Source organism: Somniosus microcephalus, chromosome 9 (assembly GCF_052327205.1).
Source record: "Somniosus microcephalus isolate GS21.2 chromosome 9, FLI_Smic_1.0, whole genome shotgun sequence".
NCBI classification, from domain to species: domain Eukaryota; kingdom Metazoa; phylum Chordata; class Chondrichthyes; order Squaliformes; family Somniosidae; genus Somniosus; species Somniosus microcephalus.
Window position 1 is genome coordinate 152197317 of NC_140995.1, and position 21738 is coordinate 152219054.

The 21738-nt window shown below is 48.7% G+C and overlaps 1 protein-coding gene across 1 annotated transcript in view; it reads right to left on the reverse strand.

The window, feature by feature from the left end:
• The window catches only part of LOC147112781 (uncharacterized), a 445258-nt gene that overhangs the window by 361004 nt on the left and 62516 nt on the right, over positions 1–21738 (reverse strand). The window contains 1 exon segment of the mRNA XM_085997401.1: positions 13726–13887. Within this exon segment, the coding sequence (XP_085853527.1) occupies positions 13726–13887 (162 nt within the window).

Sequence of the window (21738 nt, forward strand, 5' to 3'; positions counted from 1 at the left end):
TACCAGTTCCTCAGAGTCCCCTTTGGGGTGACGAATGGGGTCTCGGTCTTTCAGAGGGAGATGGACCGCATGGTCGATGACCACCACTTGCAGGCAACCTTCCCCTATCTCGACAACGTCACCATCTGCGGCCACAACCAACAGGACCACGACTCAAACCTCGCGAGGTTTCTGAAAACCACACAAAAACTCAACCTCACTTACAACAAGGACAAGTGCGTTTTCAACACCACGCGCCTCTGCATACTAGGCAGCGTGGTGGAGAATGGGGAAATCGGACCAGACCCCGACCGATTGCGCCCCCTACGGGAGCTGCCCCTGCCCAACACTCCCAAAGCCCTGAAAAGGTGCCTGGGGTTATTCTCGTATTATGCCCAATGGGTCCCTAACTACTCTGATAAAGCCCGCCCCCTCTTGAAAGCATCCTCTTTCCCGCTCTCTGCTGAGGCCCATGCTGCCTTCAAAAGCATTAAGCAGGATATTGAGCGGGCCACGCTACAGGCAGTGGACGAGAACACTCCCTTTCAAGTGGAAAGTGATGCGTCTGACTTTGCCTTGGCGGCCAGCCTCAACCAGGCGGGGCGGCCTGTAGCTTTCTTCTCGAGGACCCTCCAGGGGCCCGAGATCAGACGCTCCTCCGTGGAAAAGGAAGCCCAAGCCATCGTGGAGGCAGTGCGCCACTGGCGGCACTACCTAGCCGGCAAACGCTTCACCCTACTTACCGACCAGCGGTCGGTAGCGTTTATGTTCAATAATAAACAGAGGGGGAAGATTAAAAATGATAAGATTCTTAGGTGGCGGATCGAGCTCTCCACCTTCGAGTACGACATCATATGCCGGCCGGGGGCCCTTAACGAATCCCCCGACGCCCTCTCACGAGGGATATGTGCCAACACCACCGGGGATTGGCTACAGACCCTCCACAACGACCTCTGCCACCCAGGGGTCACACGGCTGTTCCACTTCATAAAGTCCCGCAACTTACCCTACTCGATTGAGGAAGTTCGGTCTCTGACCAGGAACTGCCGCACTTGCGCTGAGTGCAAGCCTCGGTTCTACCGCCCTGATAGAGCCCACCTAATCAAAGCTACACGGCCCTTTGAGCGGCTTAGCTTAGATTTCAAGGGCCCCCTTCTGTCCGTCGACCGCAATGTTTACTTCCTGAACATTGTGGACGAATACTCCCGTTTCCCATTCGCCTTCCCCTGCCCAGACATGACCAGCGCCACGGTCATTAAATGCCTCAACAGCCTGTTCTGCCTGTTCGGTATGCCAAGCTATATCCACACGGATAGGGGGGCGTCCTTCATGAGTGAAGAGCTACGCCAGTACATGCTGTCCAAGGGGATTGCCACGAGCCGTACCACCAGCTACAACCCCCGGGGTAACGGTCAGGTGGAGCGAGAGAACGGGACAGTATGGAGGGCAGTCACCCTAACTCTAAGGACCAAGGGCCTCCCTATCTCCCGCTGGCAGGAAGTCCTCCCAGATGTGCTCCACTCAATACGGTCACTATTGTGTACCGCCACTAATGCCACGCCTCATGAGCTAATGTTTGTGTTTCCCCGGAAATCCACCTCAGGTGTATCCATACCGTCATGGCTCTCCACCCCAGGTCTGGTACTTTTGCGGAAACATGTGAGGGGCCACAAGATGGACCCTCTCGTGGAGCCAGTGCACCTGCTCCACGCCAACCCACAATATGCGTATGTCCGGCACGCCGACAGACGGGAGGACACTGTGTCCATAAAAGACCTCGCCCCAGCCGGTAACAACAGCAACAACGACAACGACTACAACAACAACAGCAACAACGACAACAACCACAACAACTATTACCCACCCACTCCACCCACTATTCTATCATCACCCCCGGAAGAACACCAGCCAACGGTACCCCCACCACCTACTCCTTCAACAACCCCGGTGGCGCCCCTGGCAGAGACCCAGGAGGTCACCCGGGACACCCAGCCGGCACCCGCGGCACCGCAACCGTTACGTCGGTCACAGAGGACTATCACACCCCCGGACAGACTAAATCTGTAGAAGGGGTGAATGTGATGAAATATGTCATTCATCAGACTCTGTATTTAACTACATATATTGTATTGCCTGCTCCTGTGTTTTACCTTGTATTGTATATAGTGCACCGCCCCCTTTCTCCCCATTGGGTGTGTCGGCTCCGCCCATACCTGGCCCTACTTAAGACAAGCCCAGGCTTGTCTTGCAGCAGAACAGCAGAATGCTAGGTGAAGACACAGGCATCTTTCTTTGCTAATAAAAGCCTTGTTTTATCCAGTTAACTTTGAGCCTTGAAGTTATTGAGGCGCATCAACTAGCCAAACTAACAAACATGTGGTTTGCTGTACTTTAGTCGTTCTCTTTATTTTTTATGACAAGCTTTGCCAAACCCTTATTACCTCGCTCACTTCTTAAAGAGTCAATTAAGGCTTCTGGGAACCAGCTGGGTCACTCCTGCCTTTCATTTATGTGTGTTCTTCAAGGTGAAAGGAGATGGGCTCAGCTAAGACCTAATAAGCTTTCATCCATTACATGAGGGGAACCTTGTTTTCTATTATAGGAAATTCTAGAATAACTGAAGAATGTGGTGACATTCCAGTCTGCCCAATGGACTGTAGCTGCTTGCTCTTGGGAGATATATAAACGCGGTGAGAATGGAAAGTTCAATGCAAGCCATGCCGTCAAACATAAATAATCTTTTAACACATATGGGACAGTAAATCTGCAAAATCTGATAGGTCCATACTTTGAATCCTTACTGAATAGAAAATATTGTTGCTGATGCAAAAAACAGCTGCACTTACAGAAGTCAGATCCCACCCTAAATCTATACTATATTTTGAGGCCTGTTAGTCTGTCTCTGAGTAATTTGTTTGAAGGGATTACTAAACTACACATTTCAAATGTAGACATGCTGTGTGATTGGTTCAGTTATGTGTCTGGTTGACAGCGTTTGAATTTAGGAAAGAAAGAACTTGCATTTATATAGTGCCTTATAGCTTCAGGATATTTTAAAGTACTTTACAACCAAGGGATTACTTTGAAGGTGTCGTCACAATTTTCACACATAGGTAGCAGTGGTAGTCAATTTGCATACAGCTTCGTTCCAAAAACAGCAAAAGAATGAATGACCAATTAATCTGTTTTTGGTGATGTTCACTGAGGGAGGAATATTGGTCAGAGACAAGAGCCTAGAAATTAGATGGCACCGTGCCTACTTTTCAGGTGCTAAATGGGCAGTTAAGCCTCCAATATGGTGAGCCAGAAGTGCATGCTCATCACAAGCCGGAATTGTACTGCCGGCCATATTGGTATAGGGAAAAAAATAAGAGTCCAAGGCCCACACCTGAAAGAGGCATTAGTGCTTTGCATACTCAAATCAAGTGCCTGACACCTGTTTGAGACCCCTCTGGAATACTGGGGTGCCCAGAATGCAGCTGGCACTGGGCTGGCTGCGTTCAGGAACACCAGGCCTATATGCGGGATTTAAAGGGACCACTGCAGACCGCAACCAACAAGCTAAGTGTTTATGCTATACTTAGCTGAATGTGGAGCCGGGAGGCGCAGGAGTGCTGCTCCCAGCTCCAAATTCTAATCTTCTGGGCCTCTGCAGGCCACCGCGCCCAGATATCTGGGTGGAAATCTTGCAGAAAGTCTAGGCCAAGCTGTTTTATATTGGTTTAGTGTCACAGTGACAGGTCATGAAACATGGGTCTTGTGCAGCTGACAATTACACTAAAATTAACTTGTTGGATCCGCTGTCGGTTGCCGAGGAGACCTAGGACTGGATTTTAATACTGGAGGCGTGTAGGAGGCAGGACTACAACTTTCGGGGTTGTAGTCCCGCCTCCATCGAGTTGTGGCCAACCCACGCAATTTTCACTTGATTGACCTTGTTGAGCCTGCCCAGCGGGCTCAGCAGGCCAATTAAGGGCCACCTGGCAACAGGTGACGTCACAGATTGACATTTCATCTGTCAAGAGCTTTTGACAGATGAAATATCAGCGTTTCACAGCTCTTTGAAGCTGTCAAACACTGACAATCTGTACTCCAAGTTAATTCCTTCCTCTCAGGCTGATTTATAGATCTCTCCAGAACAGAAAGCTGAATGCTCCAACTTTTGACAGCTCGCGGCCATTCTGCTTTCTGTGCCGGTGAGATGAGGGACTCCCGAGACCTGAAGGAAGGAAGGCTGTAAAGGTAAGGAAAGGTAAGTAAAACTTCTTTAAACACTTTACACACACCAAACACACTTACCTCTACACTCATACACCCATCACTCACCTGAACAATGGACATCTGGAACCCTCCAAGCTCTTCAGCCCGACGGTCCACCTCACTAACTTGGCGTGGATTGGAGCCATCAGGAATCCCACACTTCAGGAATAAAAATAGGGATTAGGCTAAAAACTGCCTGTTAACTACCTGTTAACAGGCAATTAATTGGCACTAATTCCCTTCCCACGTCGGGGAGGCGGCTCCCAGCACAGGTCGGGTACCCGCCTCCTTTGAAACTGGCATGGAGGCAGGTTGGGGGCCGGATGGGTTCGTGCCCCCCGATTTCGAGATTTTAACCCCCCACACGCCTCCAATCCCACCTCCATGGCCCAATGAAAATCCTGCCCACTGCTAAGTCCAGTTCCCTTATCCATTGGCAGAATTGTTGACCCGTGAAAAATTGAGCCAATGAATCTTCTGCTAGAATAAGGGAGCTGGGTTTAGTCATGGAAATGCTGAAAGGCATCATGGATGCCACTTTCTTGGAATCCAACTGAAACAAGCACCGGTACAAAGCAGATCTTATAAAACTCAATTCCATTCCTAACCAGATATTCGTTCAGTTCCTTTTGAAGGTACTAATTAACAACACTAATTGCTTAAGCCGGAAGCTTATTCCACATACCAACTGGTCTATAGGAAAATTATTCTTTCTTGTCTCACTCTCTATAGAAGCTGCTTAAATGAATACTTATACCCTGTAGTTATGTGCTTGCAGATCAAATGAAATAACCTGCTTACAACTATTTTATTTATTCATCCCAGTATTTTTAAAAACTTGGATAATGGGGGTAATTTTCTGAGTACATTCTCAGGGGCTGGAAGGTTCCCAGCACATACCCAGAAAATTCCATTTTACACCACAATAGAAAAGAAAATCAGACGGGATGTAAAATGAGCTGCCGATTGGCTATCCCCTGTTTTGTACTGCCATCCAATTTCATTCCCATATGGAGAAATTGCTGTACAACAGTTCAGTTATAAAGTTAAGCACATCTTTTCTATTTACCAGTCAGACAAATCATGATAAAGCAGTGCTTTTTACTGGGAAAATGCTGTTTTAATATGCTGTTCTTTGGAGTTTTATGTAATTCTATGTATACACAAAGTTTGTTTTATGTCCAAAGGACTTTTTGGATATAATGACAACCACAACAACTCGCCTTTATACAGGACCTTTTAAAGTAGTAAAGTTCCAAAGTGCTTCACTCAGGTGTATACAGGTGCTGAGCAGTAATAGGTCAATTAGGGGAGGTGACTAAAGGAATCATCAAAGGAAGCGCTTAGGTTCTGAGGAAACATTTCAAGGTGGGGCGAGAGGTAATTAGGCAGAGAAGTTTAGGAAAAGAGTTCCAGAGCGTAGGACCAAGGTGGCTGAAGGCTGTCCCTGAACATGAAATGGAGGACAGGGCAAGCAGAGGAGGCTAGAGTAGGAAGTGTGGAGGATATGCACCAACATGGAGGGCTGGAGGAGGTTGCAGAGGTTGGGTGGGATGAGGGATTTGTTATCCTAGGTTCCTAGGTTGCTTCTCCCTAACAGTTCAACCACTTAAGAAGAGGTGCTTTTCAAATACACCAGTAAGTGGACGTATAGCTCTATTTCTAACATTCAGCGATTATGAGGCAATTCACTGGTACATCATTTTCCCGAAGGCAGTAAAAATATTTCAGGTATTTGTGTATGTGCACACATTATCCAGAACTTTTTGAACTTGTTTGTACTGTACTTGCATAATGCAGTGAGGAGAAGAAATCAGCACTGAAACTGTTTAGCTTTGTTGTGACAGTTTGGAAACTGAAAGCATAATATAAAAGTACACATATTAAAGGGAACAGATGTGGAACTGGCTGTGGGAATGGAAATTCATTTGCAGAGGTTTTGTAAAATGCAACCCACCTGAAGAATGTACATCTGGTCCAGTTTACTTTGGCAAATTTGGTGTTTTCCAGGATAGAACCAAACACACCCATTAGTTTTAGTTCAAAGCTAAACCCATACCAAGAGTGCTTGGGAATAGTTTCAAGATATTTATTACAAACATGTTTCAATAGTTGCACCTGGAACACTTGCTCAATTTTGTATTTTCATTTCATTTAATCTGTAGTTAAGCCTTTTTAGAAAAATGGACTAATAGTTGGCTCCCTTTAGGAAAAGTATTTGGTTTTAATTGCCTATTTTCAGAACAACAACAACAACTTGTATTTATATAGCGCCTTTAACATAGTAAAACATTCCAAGGCACTTCACAGGAACATTATCAAACAAAATTTGACACCGAGCCACATAAGGAGAAATTAGGACAGATCAAAGTGGTAGGTTTTAAGGAGCGTCTTAAAGGAGGAGAGAGAGGTAGAGAGGTTTAGGGAGGGAATTCCACAGCTTAGGGCCTTGGCAACTGAAGGCACCGCCACCAATGGTTGAGCGATTAAAATCAGGGATCTTAGAAGGCTGCATATGACTGTGATTTCTGATGTCAAAAGTGGCACTTGTTATGTTTTTATCACCACAGTGTTTTCAAATCTTGGGGTTCAATCTTAGCCTCCTCCTGATCACAGAAATCACAGAAACCCCACAGTGCAGATAGAGGCCATTTCGGCCCATCGAGTCTGCACCGACACATATCCCACCCGATCCCCGTAACCCCTACACCAACACATATCCCACCCTATCCCCGTAACCCCATGTATTTAATCCCCCTAACACTAAGGGTCAATTTATCATAGCCAATCAACCTAACCCGCACATCTTTGGACTGTGGGAGGAAACCGGAGCACCCGGAGAAAACCCATGCAAACACGGGGAGAATGTGCAAACTCCACACAGACAGTCACCCGAGGCCGGATTCGAACCCGGGTCCCTGGCACTGTGAGGCAACAGTGCTAACCACTGTGCCACCGTGTCCCCACCATCACAGTAGCCAGTCTACAGCCAATACGATTCACTCCACATGATATCAAGAAATGGCTGAGCGCACTGGATACAGCAAAGACTATAGGCCCTGACAACATCCCGGCTGTCATGCTGAAGACTTGTGCTCCAGACCTAGCCGCGCCTCTAGCCAAGCTGTTCCAGTACAGCTCCAACACTGGCATCTATCCGACAATGTGGAAAACTATCCAGGTATGTCCTGTCCACAAAAAGCAGGACAAATCCAATCCAGCCAATTACCACCCCATCCGTCTACTCTCAATCATCAGCAAAGTAATGGAAGGTGTCGTCAACAGTGCTATCAAGCGGCACTTACCAATAACCTGCTCACAGTTTGGGTTCTGCCAAGACCACTTGGCTGCAGACCTCATTACAGCCTTGGTCCAAACATGGACAAAGGAGCTGAGTTCCAGAGGTGAAGTGAGAGTGACTGCCCTTGACATCAAGGCAGCATTTGACTGAGGGTGGTGTGGTAAACCACGTTCACTATCGTATCACTGTTAGTAGTTAGCACTGTTCACCACTGTTCGTTATAACTGTATCACTGACCACTATTGTATCACGGTACGAGGTCGCCTCTTGCCACACTGCTATACCTGGGATGACCACTGCCGACTCCGCCTTGGCTCCACCCACCAGGCCAGGTATAAAGGTGAGCGACTGGCTGGTATTCCTCCTGCTTGGATCGGATCACCCACGAGAGTGGGCTCTGTTATTTAGTCAATAAAAACCTTTAGTCACCTTCGTAACTCTTCGCCTTTTATTGGAGGAATTGATAGGTATATCAATTTTATTGACTAAATTTAATGATGTCCGACAACGAGTCACAACCGGCGGAGGAGCCACCAGCGCAGCTCCCAGGAGCACAGCCACACCAGCCAGCTTGGCTGCGAGCCCTCAGACCACCGTACCTGGACCTGAACCCACGAGCAGCAAACTCAGCCGCAGACTTTAAACACTGGCTGGTCTGCTTCGAATCATACCTGAGAGAATCCAGCGTCCCTCAGGCATCCAAACTAAGTGTCCTGCAGGCACAACTGAGCCCGAGAGTATACACGCTCATCGAGGACATGACTACCTACGAGACCGCCATCAACCTGCTGAAACAGAAGTACCGGACCCCGGTAAACTACATGTACGCTAGGCACCTCCTAAGATCACGGCCGCAACAGCCAGGAGAATCAGTAGCCGAATTCTCACAGGCGCTATATGCACTCGCCAGGAACTGTGACTTTAAATCGGTGTCGGCAGCCGAAAATACTGAAGATAATATCCGCGACGCATTCCTGAAAGGCCTACGGTCCGAGTACTCACGGCAAAGACTGCTGGAAGCTAAAGACCTCAGCATGGAAAAAGCTGAAGCCCTCGCTATCTCCCTGGAAGTGGCCCACCAAGATCAGGAAGCATTCACCAGGTACTGCTCGCGACCCTGGGACTCGGGCCCGACCCCTACCACAGCACCCTTCCCAGCGCCGCCCCCGGGACCTACCTCTGCGTCGGCGTCCCGGACCCGACCGGCCCCGCCACCCCCGGCACCGGCCCCGACATCGGGCATCCGCGATCGGGCCGCCGGCTGTTTTTTGTGGCCAGGAGAAGCACCCGAGGTCGCGCTGCCCAGCCAAGAACTCCATATGCAAAACCTGCCTGAAGAAAGGCCACTTCTCCAAGGCCTGCAGGAGCGGATCCTCAGAGGCCAGCAGTGCCGCATGCGAACTATGGGGGCGGCCATCTTCGTTTAGGGCAACTGAGGCCAGCATCCCCACACATGAGTCATGGGGGCGGCCATCTTTGTTTAGGGCAACTGAGGCCAGCATCCCCACACATGAGTCATGGGGCGGCCATCTTTGATTAAGGCAACCGACCCCAATAGTGCCTCATGTGAGCTACGGGGGCAGCCATCTTCTCCGTCATTTTGCCCTACCTCGTGGGAGACGCCATTTTACTCACCACGCCCGACCGCCTCGCCCGCAGATGACAACGACTCGCTCAGCTACACACTAGCTTCCGTCACCCTGGACCAAGCCCGCCCGCACCATCTGTCCAAGTCAATGATGGACATCAAAGTGAACGGCCACGCCACGACCTGCCTGTTCGACAGCGGAAGCACGGAGAGCTTCATCCACCCAGACACGGTGAGCCACTACTCCCTCTCTGTCCTACCAACGCGCAGCCGAATCTCGATGGCATCGAGGTCCCACGCCACGGACATCAGCGGCTACTGTGTCGTGACCCTGTCAGTTAAGGGCACGGAGTATAAAAACTTTAAACTCCTCGTCCTCCCCCATCTCTGCGCTGCCGTCCTACTAGGGCTGGACTTCCAATCCCACCTCCAAAGCGTAACCCTAGCATACGGTGGACCCCTCCCCCCACTCACAGTCAACAACCAGCAAACGTTAAACCGCCCACCGCGTAACACCTGCAGCCTCTCCACCCTCAAGGTCCCGCCACCCTCTCTGTTTGCTAACCTTACCCCTGACTGCAAACCCGTCGCTACCAAGAGCAGGCGGTATAGCGCCGGGGACAGAGCCTTCATTAGCTCTGAGGTGCGGCGCCTCCTGAAAGAGGGCATTATCGAGGGGAGCAGCAGCCCCTGGCGTGCCCAGGTCATAGTCGTAAAGACCGGCGATAAAAACCGCCTGGTCATCGACTACAGCCAGACCATAAACAGATATACCCAGCTGGACGCATACCCCCTCCCCCGCATATCTGACATGGTCAATCAGATTGCACAGTATAAAGTATTCTCGACCATCGACCTGAAGTCGGCCTACCACCAACTCCCTATCCACCCTGAGGACCGCCAGTATACCGCCTTCGAGGCGAATGGGCGCCTATACCACTTCCTTAGGGTCCCCTTCGGTGTCACTAATGGGGTCTCGGTCTTCCAAAGGGAGATGGACCAGATGGTTGACCAGAACGAACTGCAGGCTACATTCCCCTACCTAGATAACGTCACTATCTGCGGCCGCGACCGGCAGGAACATGACGCGAATCTGGAGAAATTCCTCCGTACGGCCCAACGGCTGAACCTCACCTACAATAAGGAGAAATGCGTGTTTAACACCACGCGCCTTGCCATCCTCGGCTGCGTAGTGGAGAACGGAATCATCGGCCCCGACCCAGAAAGAATGCGCCCCCTCATGGAGCTACCCCTCCCCCACTGCCCTAAAGCACTTAGGAGAACCCTGGGGCTTTTCGCCTACTATGCCCAATGGGTACCCAATTACGCGGACAAAGCCAGACCCCTCCTGAAAGCCACTTCCTTCCCCCTCACGGAGGAGGCGTGCGCGGCCTTCTCCCTCATTAAGGGAGACATAGCCAAGGCCACGATGCACGCAGTGGACGAGTCCATCCCCTTCCAGGTGGAGAGCGACGCATCCGACTTCGCCTTAGCCGCCACCCTAAACCAGGAGGGGAGGCCAGTGGCCTTCTTCTCAAGGACCCTACAGGGCCCCGAGATCCGACATTCGTCGGTCGAGAAAGAGGCCCAGGCGATCGTGGAGGCAGTACGGCGCTGGAGGCACTACCTGGCAGGCAAACGATTTACCCTCCTCACCGACCAGCGTTCGGTGGCTTTCATGTTTAATAACAAGCTGAAGGGCAAAATCAAGAATGACAAGATTTTGAGATGGAGAATCGAGCTCTCCACCTACGATTATGAGATCTTGTACCGGCCAGGCAAGCTGAACGAATCCCCTGATGCCCTTTCACGAATGACATGCGCCAGCGCGCATATCGATAGGCTTCAGACCCTCCACGACCAGCTCTGCCACCCCGGAGTCACCAGACTCTACCATTTCATTAAGGCCCGCAACCTGACCTACTCCATCGAGGAGGTCAGGACCATGACCAGGAACTGCCAGACCTGTGCGGAGTGCAAACCGCACTTCTATAGGCCGGACCGAGCAAGCCTGATCAAGGCCACCCGCCCCTTCGAGCGCCTGAGCATCGACTTTAAGGGGCCCCTCCCGTCCTCTGACCGTAATGTGTACTTCCTCAACATCGTTGATGAGTACTCCCGTTTCCCCTTTGCCTTCCCCTGCCCCGACATGACCAGTAGCACGGTCATTAAGTGCCTGAATGCCCTCTTCGCCTTGTTCGGGTTCCCGAACTATATACACAGCGACCGGGGCTCCTCCTTCATGAGCGAGGAACTCCGGCAATTCCTCCTAGAGAGAGGTATTGCAGCAAGCAGGACCACCAGCTACAACCCCAGAGGTAACGGTCAGGTGGAAAGATAGAACGCGACGGTATGGAAGGCCGTCCTCTTAGCCTTAAAGTCTAAGGGCCTCCCAACCTCCCGCTGGCAAGAAGTCCTCCCGACAGCGCTGCACTCCATCCGGTCATTACTTTGCACGGCCACTAACACCACCCCCCATGAACGAATGTTCGTTTTCCCCAGGAAGTCGACTACGGGAACCACTCTACCAACCTGGCTGACCGCCCCGGGGCCGGTCTGGCTGCGGAAACACGTGAGGGCCCATAAAACGGACCCCCTGGTCGAGAGGGTGAACCTCCTGCACGCCAACCCCCAGTACGCCTACGTGGCGTACCCAGACGGGCGGGAGGACACTGTCTCCCTACGAGACCTCGCACCCTCAGCCGATCCGGAAACACCGCCACCACCCCCCCCAACCTCAGCCCAGGTAGACGGCATGCCGGAACCCCACGAGCCCTCGCCGACCACGCAAACACCAGCATCAACACCGGATAAGGCACCAGCACCGGATAAGGCAACACCACCGCTGCGGCGATCGGAGAGGCTTACGAAGCCTCCGGACAGACTGACCTACCAGAATTGGTAGTACACTTCACCCCGCCGGACTTAATTCTAAACAAGGGGTGAATGTGGTAAACCACGTTCACTATCGTATCACTGTTAGCAGTTAGCACTGTTCACCACTGTTCGTTATAACTGTATCACTGACCACTATTGTATCACGGTACGAGGTCGCCTCTTGCCACACTGCTATACCTGGGATGACCACTGCCGACTCCGCCTTGGCTCCACCCACCAGGCCAGGTATAAAGGTGAGCGACTGGCTGGTATTCCTCCTGCTTGGATCGGATCACCCACGAGAGTGGGCTCTGTTATTTAGTCAATAAAAACCTTTAGTCACCTTCGTAACTCTTCGCCTTTTATTGGAGGAATTGATAGGTATATCAGGTGGCATCAAGGAGCCCTAGTAAAACTGAAGTCAATGGGAATCGGGGAGAAAACTCTCCACTGGCTGGAGTCATACCTAGCACAAAGGAAGATGGTTGTAGTGGTTGGAAGTCAATCATCACAGCCCCAGGACATTGCTGCAGGAGTTCCTCAGGGCAGTGTCCTAGGCCCAACCATCTTCAGCTGCTTCAACAATGACCTTCCCTCCAACATAAGTTCAGAAATGGGGATGTTCTCCGATGACTGCACAGTGTTCAGTGTCATTTGCAACTCCTCAGATAATGAAGCAGTCCATGCCCGCATGCAACAAGACCTGGACGACATTCAGGCTTGGGCTGATAAGTGGCAGGTAACATTCGCGCCACACAAGTGCCAGGCAATAACTATCTCCAACAAGCGAGAGTCTAACCACCGCCCCATGACATTCAACAGCATTAGCATCGCTGAATCCCCCACCATCAACATCCGGCGGAGTCACCATTGATGAGAAACTTAACTGGACCAGCCACTTAAATACTGTGGCAACAAAAGCAGGTCAGAGGCTAGGTATTCTGCAGCGAGTCTCTCACCTCCTGACTCCCCAAAGCCTTTCCACCATCTACAAGGCACAATAAGGAGTGTGATGGAATACTCTCCACTTACCTGGATGAGTACAGCTCCAACAACACTCAAGAAGCTCGACATCATCCAGGACAAAGCTGCCCACTTGATTGGCACCCCATCCACCATCTTAAACATTCACTCCCTCTACCACCAGCGTACTGTGGCTGCAGTGTGTACCATCTACAAGATGCACTGCAGCAACTCGCCAAGGCTTCTTCGGCAGCACCTCCCAAACCCGCGACCGCTACCACCTAGAAGGACAAGGGCAGTCTCAGGCGCATGGGAACACCACCACCTCCAAGTTCCCCTCCAAGTCACACACCATCCTGACTTGGAAGTGTATTGTCGATTTGTCGATCCTTTATCGTCGCTGGGTCAAAATCCTGGAACTCCCTCCCTAACAGCGCTGTGGGAGTACCTTCACCACACGGACTGCAGCGGTTCAAGAAGGCGGCTCACCACTATCTTCTCAAGGGCAATTAGGGATGGGCAATAAATGCTGGCCTTGCCAGCGACACCCAGATCCCAGGAACAAATTTAAAAAAAAGTTCCAGCCAGTATCAAGGGCTTTTCACAAGTTTTCTGTAGATATTTGAAATGATCAATGCCAAAGACGTAATGTATAGTAATGTGCAGTATTTCACAAATAACAGTGTCTGTGATTTTATTTAATGAAAGTCATTTTAAATTTAACAGCTGTATTTTACAGGTCCTGGTGTGATCTTACCTATTTTGGACATCGCTGTGTTTTTCTTGGCCTGTGAGTAGAGTTCTGTTTTTTGTGCCAGTATGGGATCAATTTGTGGAGTCTCACTCCGGGAGACAATGCATGTCCTGTGGTGTGAAATATGTTTACCAACAGAGACTGATTTTTTCCAGAAATCCATGCCTGTAACAGAAAATATGTTTACACTTAAGAGATAATTGTCCAACTCTGTTCTGAATGGATGGAAAATTGTGTGCAGCAAATGGCTGAATTTCCAATATGCAGTGCCAGCAGGAGAGAGACACTGTCAGCAGTGCCCAGTCAGAGAATTACCCCTTTAATGAAATTGTCACATTCTAATCATCAATGCCGGACACTTACCAATAAATTGTTTATGTTAGTCCTGATAGCACAGTGGATAAATACACTATGTTGTGTGGCAATGAACCATACCAAATAGGAAATCTCGTTAACTGACCTGCAGTGACAATGGGGCACTAGAATTTGCTGCAGCATCCTCAGGCTATGGAGAGTTAAAACGGACCAGATTTCCCAGGTCTGGAGTGGCCCTGATTGCTATCCAGTGACCCTTGCTGACAGCACAAATGTCTGGATGTGTTAGTGAGGACAGGGTTAGACTTGATTGTGGTGCTCCCACTTTGGTGAAAGAGCTTACTGACACTGTCCTAGATCACACATAAACAGCCTGAAGTAGGCTGTACATCAGCACGAGCCACTAGCTTCAGGACTGGAGGAGGAACAAGGGGAAAAAGTGCTAGTTAATTATAACACTGGACTAGATTTCCACCTTCAAAGCTTGGGCAATAGAGATTTATCTGTTGCGAGTGAATAAATTTGAGTAGTCGTTTATTCAAAGTCCAGGATATCCCAGTAATTATTTTCTGGGATATAAAAAGAACTGTTCTGTTTGAATCTGAGAGTCATTTTGATAATCTCTCAGAGAAGGAACAAGACAGTTTGAAAATCTTAAGAAAGAGAAAAAAAATCAGTTTGACACACCCAGATCATAGTTTTGATAAGAAATTAAAGAAGAAAAGACACACTGCGTAATATTAAAAAAATATTTACGAAGTGTTAACCTTTTATTTTTTCCAATCATAGATTTACATGGAAGGGTTTCTACTGAAATATATAACTAAATTATATGATTGTTACTTATTTGTCTTTTGTTAAATTAATTAATTTGATGGTTTTGAACTTAAAATGAGGTCTGAAGGTTTTTTCACACTGTAAGAGCCATAAAAGCTTAAGAAAATACTTTAAAATAGTGGTTAAATGGCATAATACAGTTAATTTACCTGACCAACTTATTGTATTAAGAAACCCCCTATTTTCTTGCTCCAGTAGTATAGTCTGAGACACCCCCTTCATTCTTGCCATAATGGAACAGTCCCTAAGCCACACATGGGTGCAGCCATTTTACAGTTTAAACTGCACGTGGTTGAAGGAGGCAGAAGCTGCGAGGTTTGGAGCAGTACAGTTTTTGACCGTGTTCGTTTATACGTGTTTGCTTTGTAATTCCGTTTATTAAGTGTTACAGTAAACAGTTTAAAAGACAAAGCTACGTTTGGGAACGTTTTATTTCGACACGCGTCTACTCGTTGTTAAAAACCCCACAGCTCAGTGGCTGCCTGTTTGGAAACTAAGAAGCGCCACTATATTAGTCAAAAACTTGCTCCCAAAGAAGGAAGGGACGGAATCGTCGGCGAACGTATACCAGAATGGTCACGGAGCCAGACGACAATATAAGAAAGCAAAGGTACAGTGACTGCTACTTGCTTTGTTCATTCTATTGAGAAGCTAAATAAGAGCTGCGGGTAAAATGGCCGAGGCCTTACGGAGCCAGGAGCTTCCATCAGCCAGAAAGATTGCTGGCCAGAAGAGGGAAATAAAGCTCACCCCAAAGGCAATGGAAGAGAAGTTACATAGAAGCATAGGTGCAAGGAAGGCTAAATTAGCTCAGATAACTGGAAAAATGAAGATAATCGATCGTCTCATGGAAGATAATGCTAATATTAAGAAAGCTGAAGACATGATGTATTACGATTTCTCCAAGCTGCATGAAGAATTTAATGTACTCAATGAAGATGTATTAGCACTTCTGCCTGAAGAAGAGGGAAACGCTGATCAGCACAACTGGTTTGATCTTAAATCAACCAGCATTAAGGACTATATCAAGGCCACGGAACAGTGGATGTTAAAGATTCGTTAAGACGCTGATACAGCAGAGAAAGATAAAGTTGACGATGAAGTCGGACCAGACGATAGCATTTCAGAGACTTCCGCCAGACCGAGCAAAAATCGAAAAGAAGGTAGCTCTGTTTCTGGACGCAGGTCAGTCGCTTCTACCACAAGCTCGTCGCGACGCTTGAGAGCGGAGGCTGAACGGGCGGCGTTGATGGCGCGCGCAGCATCTTTAGCGGAGAAGCAAGCTCTTGAACGGGAAGAGGCCCAACTGCAGGCCCAACGGGCCCAGGTGCAGGCAAAGAAAGAACAGCTGGAGATAAAAACAGCTATCGAGGTCTCAGACGCCAGGTTGAGTGCGTACGAAGATTATGAAGGCTCACGGGATGGCGGGAGCCACTGCCAGTCAACGTCGTCACATAGAGTTGGATCCAGGGCACCTTCAAGAGTTACAACAGAGCCCAAAGGCAATCCCCTGGCATTACAGCGTGAAAGAGTGGCCTCTCCACTAACAGGAGCACGTGATGCTACCCCAGACGTCAGACGGTCTAGACTAGACCCTGCTGATGACCACCAGAGGCCTGAAGACACAGGGAGAAGCCTATACCGAGTGATGCAACGTCAGAACGAAATTACAGAGATGCTTGTAAAACAACAGAATCTGTTTCGACTCCCTCAAAGAGACATACCAGTGTTCCAAGGCGACCCACTCAAGTATAAGCCCTTCATCAGATCCTTTGAACAAGCCATTGACTCCAAAACAGAGAGCAGCAGTAATAAGTTGTACTACCTGGGACAGTACACCAGTGGTAAGCCACAAGACCTGGTCAGAAGCTGTGAACACATGAGACCGGACCGGGGATACATAGAAGCCAGGAAGTTGCTGCAGGAGCGCTATGGTAACGAGCTGAAGATAGCCACTGCATATATCGAAAAGGCTACCAAGTGGCCACAGATCAGATCGGAGGACGGAGAGGCATTGAACGCATATGTTCTTTTCCTCATAGGATGTCGCAACACCATGGAGGATGTTGAATTCATGGAAGAGATGGACAATCCTACGACTATGAGAATCATCATCTCTAAGCTTCCTTATAGGATGAGAGAACAATGGAGAAGAACAGCCTTTGAGATAATGGAGAGACGGAAAAGTAGAGCCAGGTTTGCAGACTTAGTGAACTTCATAGACAAACAGGCTAAAATTGCTAGGGACCCATTGTTTGGAAACATCCAAGATGTCAGCCCGACCACCGATGGAAGAGTGAAAGCCAAGCCTGTTGAATCAAAGACTCTCAGGAAAGGTGGTTCCAGGGGAAGCAGCTTTGCAACTATCGTCACCCAGGCCGAGGAAGAAAGGCCCCAGAACTCATCTCCCAAAAAGAGCAGCACAGTGACGTCTGCTAATGCCTTTCAGAAGCCATGCTTATTCTGCCAGAAGAATCATACATTGGATTTCTGCAGCGACATCAAAGCACAGCCACATAAGGGCAGAATCGAATTCCTGAAGTGCAACGGCCTATGCTTTGGATGTCTCTCTCAGGGGCACCTGAGTAGAAACTGTAAGCAAAGAACAACATGCAGAGAGTGCACTCGGAAACATCCCAGTCTGCTGCATATCCATAAAGAAGAACAAGTCTCTAAGAAGAGTGAAGAAAACAATACCGACGAGAAGGTTGTTTCAAGTGCTCTGGTGTCGCTAGAACCAGAGACTTGTGGACTCACTGGGGCCGGTGACAGTGACTGTATTCTTGCCATCGTACCAGTAAAGATCAAGTCTAAGAGGAGCAAGAAGCTTGTGGAGACTTACGCCTTCATGGATCCAGGTAGCTCAGCAACATTCTGCACAGAATCACTCATGCGACAGCTGAACGTTAGAGGCAGAAGAACAGAAATCCTATTACGCACCATGGGTCATGAGAAGTCAATGCAAAGTTATATCTTGTCAGACCTAGAAGTGTGTGGACTTGAAGAGAAGGACTTCATAGACCTGCCTAATGTTTTCACACAGAGGGAGATTCCTGTTAGAATAGGGAACCTAGCCCTGCAGAAGGATGTGGATAGATGGCCTTACCTAGAAAAGGTGCGTCTCCCATACATTGAAGCAGAAATTGGCCTATTAATTGGAGCCAATGCCTACAAAACTATGGAGCCATGGCAGGTGATAAACAGCAAGGATGACGGACCCTACGCCGTCAGGACAGCCCTTGGATGGGTAGTCAATGGACCGGTAAGGAGAGATGATGGCCACAAGTCGAACAAGGAGGAACGGCAAAACGTCACAGTTAATCGCATCTCTATCGCAAGCATTGAAGAGCTGTTGATACAGCAGTTCAATGCAGACTTCTCAGAACGCAGCTGTGAGGAAAAGACAGAGATGTCACAAGAAGACCATCAGTTCATGGGTTTGATGACAAGGTCTACACAGTTCATTGATGGCCACTATCACATTGGTTTGCCACTGAGAAGACAGACCGCGAAGATGCCGAACAATCGCTGCGTAGCAGAGCAACGCGCCGTCAGTCTAAAGAGAAAGCTGAACAAGAACCCCGACTTTCACGCAGACTACAAAGACTTCATGAGAAACATCATAGTAAAAGGCTATGCTGTAAAAGTGCCCAAGGAACAGTTGAACAGAGACGATGGAAGGGTCTGGTACATTCCTCATCACGGGGTGTATCACCCAAAGAAGAAAAAGATCCGTGTAGTGTTTGACTGCGCCGCCTCATTCAGAGGAACTTCACTGAATGACCAGCTGCTTCAAGGTCCTGATCTTACTAATACCCTCATTGGCGTCTTGACTAGGTTTAGACAAGAGCTCGTTGCCATGATGGCAGACATAGAATCAATGTTCTACCAAGTTAGAATCCCTGATGAAGATGCTGATCTTCTGCGCTTCCTTTGGTGGCCAGATGGCGACGTTAGTCAAGCGATGGTGGAATGTAGAATGGCCGTACACTTGTTCGGAGCCACATCATCTCCCAGCTGTGCAAGCTACGCTCTCAGAAAAACTGCAGAAGATGGCAAAGGCAAAGCACCATCAGAGGCTGTGGAGGCAATCTTCAGAAACTTTTATGTCGACGACTGTCTGAAGTCCGTGTCAACAGAAGACGATGCCATCGCACTGTCAAGAGACCTTAGAACTCTGTGTTCGAATGGAGGATTCCATCTGACTAAGTGGATAAGCAACAGCAGAGCAGTTCTAGCTTCTATCCCAGAAAAGGAAAGAGCCACTGAAGTCAAAGATCTGGACCTGAGCCACGATGTCCTTCCTATCGAGAGAGCTCTTGGTGTACAATGGTGCATCGAGTCAGACACGTTCAACTTCAGGATAATGGTGAACGAAAGACCATCCACAAGACGAGGGATTCTCTCCGTGGTCAGTTCCATCTACGACCCTCTTGGATTCCTGGCACCACTCATTCTGCCGGTGAAGCTGATGCTACGAGAGCTGTGTAGAGACAAGAGAGGATGGGATGAAGATATCCCAGAAGGTCAAGCTCAGAGATGGCACAGATGGTTGACAGATTTGCAACAACTTTCTAGCTTCAACGTCAGTAGATGCATCAAGCCCGCGAGTTTCGGAGTTACAAAGACGGCTCAACTACATCATTTCTCGGACGCCAGTGAGGATGGCTATGGCACGGCTACTTACCTCTTGCTGACAAATCAACAGGGCCAGAAACATTGTGCCTTCCTCATGGGGAAATCCAGGGTGGCTCCGCTGAAGCAGGTCACCATCCCGAGACTGGAATTGACGGCAGCGGTTGTTGCAGTTAAAGTTGACCAGGTGATGCGGAAAGAGTTACAGCTCCCATTAGAAGAATCTGTCTTCTGGACGGATAGCACGACGGTGCTGAAGTATATAGAGAATGAGAAGATACGCTTCAAGACCTTCGTAGCAAACAGAATCTCATCCATTAGAGAAGCTACACAACCATCTCAATGGAGGTACGTAAACACCTCATTAAACCCAGCAGATCAAGCCTCAAGAGGATTGAAGGCTGAAAACTTCATGAGGAGTGAAACTTGGATACAAGGCCCAAGTTATCTGCTGGAAACAGAGAGATCATGGCCAGAAAGACCAGATATGCCAAGTCAGATTGCTGAAGACGACGTCGAAGTCAAGAGATCAGTCACAGTAAATCTCATAAATACGAAAGAGAACTTTGACACAGTGAACAAGCTTGTTAACCATTTCTCAGGATGGCACCAGTTGAGGAAAGCAGTTGCATGGTTTCTAAGGTTGAAAGAGTTGCTGCTACATCTGAGCGGTAAGAGAAAAGAGTACCGAGCCACTATCAGTCAGTCTGAAAGTAACCCTGATAAGCAGAGAATGCTTCTACAGCAGTATACGCATCATCACAAGACCACATTGGGCAAGAATTCATTGACCGTGGAGGATTTGGCCAAGGCTGAGAAGGAGATAGTTCGCTTCAGTCAAAGACAAAGATACCCAGAAGAAATCGAAGCTCTACAGCGAAATACTCCAATCAAGAAAGGTAGTCATATCTACAAGCTGGACCCTACACTGCAAGATGGAGTACTGAGGGTGGGAGGGAGACTAAACAAATCTGCTATGCCAGAGGAGGCCAAGCATCCTGCTATCCTTTCTAAGGACCTCCGGGTTGCTACCCTCATTCTTCAGCATATACACCAGAGTATTGGACACAGTGGGAGGAATCACGTGCTTGCGAAGCTAAGACAAAGATACTGGATTCCAGGAGCTAATTCCGTAATAAGAAAAATACTCTCTGAATGCATTGTTTGCAGACGGTTACACGCTAGAGCTGGGGAGCAGAAAATGGCAGACCTGCCTGAAGACCGTTTGTTACCAGACAAGCCCCCATTTACAAACGTAGGGGTGGACTATTTCGGGCCTTTCGAGGTAAAGCGAGGACGGAGCCTTGTCAAGAGATATGGTGTGCTTTTCACTTGTTTGACCATCAGAGCTGTTCATATTGAGGTGGCACACACGCTTGACACTGATTCACTGTATTAACGCCTTGCGGCGCTTTGTCTGTAGAAGAGGACAGGTGTCCATTATGGGTTCTGATAATGGCACTAATTTCGTCGGAGCGGAGAGAGAACTACGGGAAGCTATTGAAGGTTGGAATCAGCTTAAAATACAGGAAGCCATGATGCAAACAGGAATTAAGTGGATCTTCAATCCTCCGGCTGCATCCCACCACGGAGGTGTCTGGGAAAGACAGATACGCACCGTAAGAAAACTACTCAGTTCTGTACTGAAGCAGCAAGCGCTTGACGACGAGGGACTCCAAACCGTTCTGTGCGAGGTCGAAGCCATCATTAATGACCGACCGATAACTAAGACATCAGATGATCCCAATGACCTCGAAGCCCTGACTCCGAACCACCTGTTGTTGTTGAAAACACAGCCAGCCATGCCCCCGGGAGTCTTCAAAAGGGAAGATCTGTATGCCCGTCGGAAGTGGAGGCAAGTTCAGTATATGTCAGACCTTTTCTGGACCAGATGGACAAGAGAATACTTACCTCTGCTACAGGAGCGTCAAAAATGGTCCAAAATAAAGAGGAACTTCATTGTCGGAGACATTGTCTTAATTGTGGATGATTCAGCCCCTAGAAATTCTTGGTTGATGGGAAAAATAATTAAGACCATGCCAGACTCCAGAGGCGTCGTTCGTCGCGTTTGTTTGCAAACCAAGACCAGTACCCTGGAAAGACCGATCACAAAGCTTTGCCTGCTACAAGAAGCAGCGTGAAAGGTTCCCGAACGAAAAAAGTGGACACTTATATTGTAAATATGTTGAACTCATTAGTTTATGACCCTTAATGTTTGAGTAATTGATA